At 39.6% G+C, this 2,637-nt stretch overlaps 1 protein-coding gene across 1 annotated transcript; it reads left to right on the forward strand.

Moving 5' to 3' along the window:
- The first annotated feature begins 1,107 nt into the window (after positions 1-1,107).
- LOC119682229 lies at positions 1,108-2,259 on the forward strand. The gene has a single exon (XM_038095605.1). The coding sequence runs from the start codon at positions 1,108-1,110 to the stop codon at positions 2,257-2,259; it is 1,152 nt and encodes a 383-aa protein (XP_037951533.1).
- Positions 2,260-2,637: the final 378 nt, after the last annotated feature.

Raw genomic sequence — 2,637 nt, forward strand, 5'->3', positions numbered from 1 at the left:
ATTTCATTACTCATAGTCTCATTTATTTCAATTAATTTAAATTATTTGAATAAATTTTTACTAATACAAATTAATATTTGCTAAACTAAATTACTGAATATTAGACACTGAATCAAAAAATATATATTACAATATTATCAATAAATAAACACTTGGGGCTCAAGAGTTAAGTTTTATTATATTTGATATATTTTAGGATTATTATTATTTTAGTGATTGATGATTGCCTAGTTTTGATATAAAATTCGGTGCTAGTTTTTGCCGAACTTGAAATTTCATTTGTGAAGATTTATCAATAAAATAAATTCTATAGTTCATAATAGTACATAATTATTCAGCGATATTGGAAATGCTTTTGAAGAACGAAAAATTTTTTTTACAAATCATAATACGGTAATTTCTTGGTTTATCGAATACCCGATATAGACAATCATCTAAACAACAAATGATTAAATAATGTAAAAATTAAATACCAAAGGCGTTCTTTCCATTTAACAAACACATATTCACTGCATTTCAAATAGCAAAAGGTCTTAATATTTTTTGTTATACCGATGGCCTACTGTAATATACTCCTACAAAAAAATTGAATGTAATATATACTTGGTACTATAGAGTGTAGCATCGTAACCATTGCTGATCTGTCTAAAAATGGAAGCTAAAATGTTTTCTGTTAAGGATATTTCAACATCAAATTTGGAAAGAAACCAGTAATCTTTCATTGACACAGATTAAAATTCGATAGTCACAGGCATGTATGTGTGTTTTTGTCTCTATGTATGCATGTATGTTCTTTGTGTTTTTAGAATGAATGGAAGTGTGTAGGTTCACTAGGTGTCTGGGGACCAGGGTTTATGACGAACCAAGACCGTCCATACGTGGTGCAGAGCCACATATTATGGCGGATCTAGAGAGGAAAACTCGATAAAACTCGCAATCCTGGGTGTATGAACGACCGTGCCCAAGGATGAATGGCACTGCGTAAGTGTGTCTTAGAACGGTGGACTCCGGATACCTGGCGACCTCCGGTTTCAATTCAGCCTTTCTGAAGTAAAGGGGGCTATGCTTCGGACGACCTCCCTTTCCCCTACACTCGTGGGAACACTTATGGATTCTTTAAACAAATTAAATAAACAAAAAACTAACAAGGAACTAGGTACCAGTTCCGAAGACGAGCTCCTGGCATCAAGCCAAGAAAACGAGCGAGTCGAAACCGCCATACTACCCAAAGTAGGCAGTAGCAGCCGCACTGCGCCTACTTCGCACATAACAGTAAAATCGGCAGACAAGCGCGCCAGCCATAGTGCGCCTGCCGAGAAATCAAAAAAGTCTGAGGCAAAGATCAGACGTCAAAGGTACCAGAAGGCCATGTTCATTCTTGGCAAGATTGCTAAAAATGAAGCTGAAGGTAAAGAACAGACGTTTGACCGTACAGACAAAGTACGATATCAGAAGGTGGTCGATGAGTATAACGAATACCAGGCCACCCTATCAAAACCCGTAAAGGCAATGAAGAGGGATCGGTCTCAGGACGAGACGGCCCATACTTCAAAAAGCAAGGTAGCGAGAACGAGTTCTACTAGTAAACCGTCAACGAGTGCGAAAAGGGCATATAACGAAGTAGCAAGGGATGAGCTACAGGTGGCGCTCATTGATGATATTACCGGCAATGGAAAAAAGGTGCTGGAGAAATGGGGCGAGATTGAGCCCAAGCTGGCTGAAATGGTGATGGAACACCTTCTAACAAATCTAGACGCCCCCACACCAGGCTTTGATTCATCAGAAGTGGTTCGTGGTTGCAGGGTCTTCAAATGTGATGACCAGCTATCTAAAGTATTTCTTGGCAACTGCATTGCTAAGGTAAGTGATGCATGGGAAGGTTTAAGGCTAAAGCTTATCCCAGCCAACGATATCCCAAGAAGACCAAGGGCCCGCATTTGGCTGCCAATTATGAAGATGGAGCATGAGAAAGTTCTCCAGCTGCTACAACGGCAGAACCAAAATGTGCCAATGAATGACTGGGTAGTCATCAAGGACGAGGGCACACAAAAAAACAATATGACGCTTCTTCTGGCGATAAACGAGGAATCCGTGAAGCCATTGGAAGAAATGGACTGTAAGCTAAGGTTTGGCGTACGGTACACCAAAATAAAAATATTCCGCCCAACAGGCAATGATGATGATGGCAAGGAGTTAGAGGATGCTAACAAATTGCTTGACGGTATGAAGCTTCAGGAAGAAGCTTCAAAAACCTTGTAAGCCTGCACGAATGCTGAAAGTAGCACAAATTAACCTTCAGCATTCGAAAATCGCCTCGGACAATCTCGCCATCTTTCTCATAGAGGAGGATGTCGATGTCAGCATTGTGCAAGAGCCATGGGTCAGAGGTAAGGACATCATGGGGCTAATGCTGAAAAATTATAACAATTTATATATTAGGAACAATGGTAAGCCAAGATCATGTATCCTAGTTAAAAAATGTATTAATGTCTTTTTATGTCCACAGTATAGCGATAAAGATCTAACAGTCGTAAGGATCGAAATGCCAGGTGGACAAAATTTTATTGTGGCTTCTGCCTACATGGCACATGATAGAGATGCTCCTCCGGAAGAGGTAGTCGCGCTAGTAAACAGAAG

The sequence above is a fragment of the Teleopsis dalmanni genome, chromosome 1, assembly GCF_002237135.1.
Source record: "Teleopsis dalmanni isolate 2A chromosome 1, ASM223713v2, whole genome shotgun sequence".
NCBI classification, from domain to species: Eukaryota; Metazoa; Arthropoda; class Insecta; order Diptera; family Diopsidae; genus Teleopsis; species Teleopsis dalmanni.

Bases quoted from the DNA above. Each gene is read 5' to 3' on its own strand.
- LOC119682229 (XM_038095605.1), top strand. From the start codon at position 1,108: ATGGATTCTTTAAACAAATTAAATAAACAAAAAACTAACAAGGAACTA.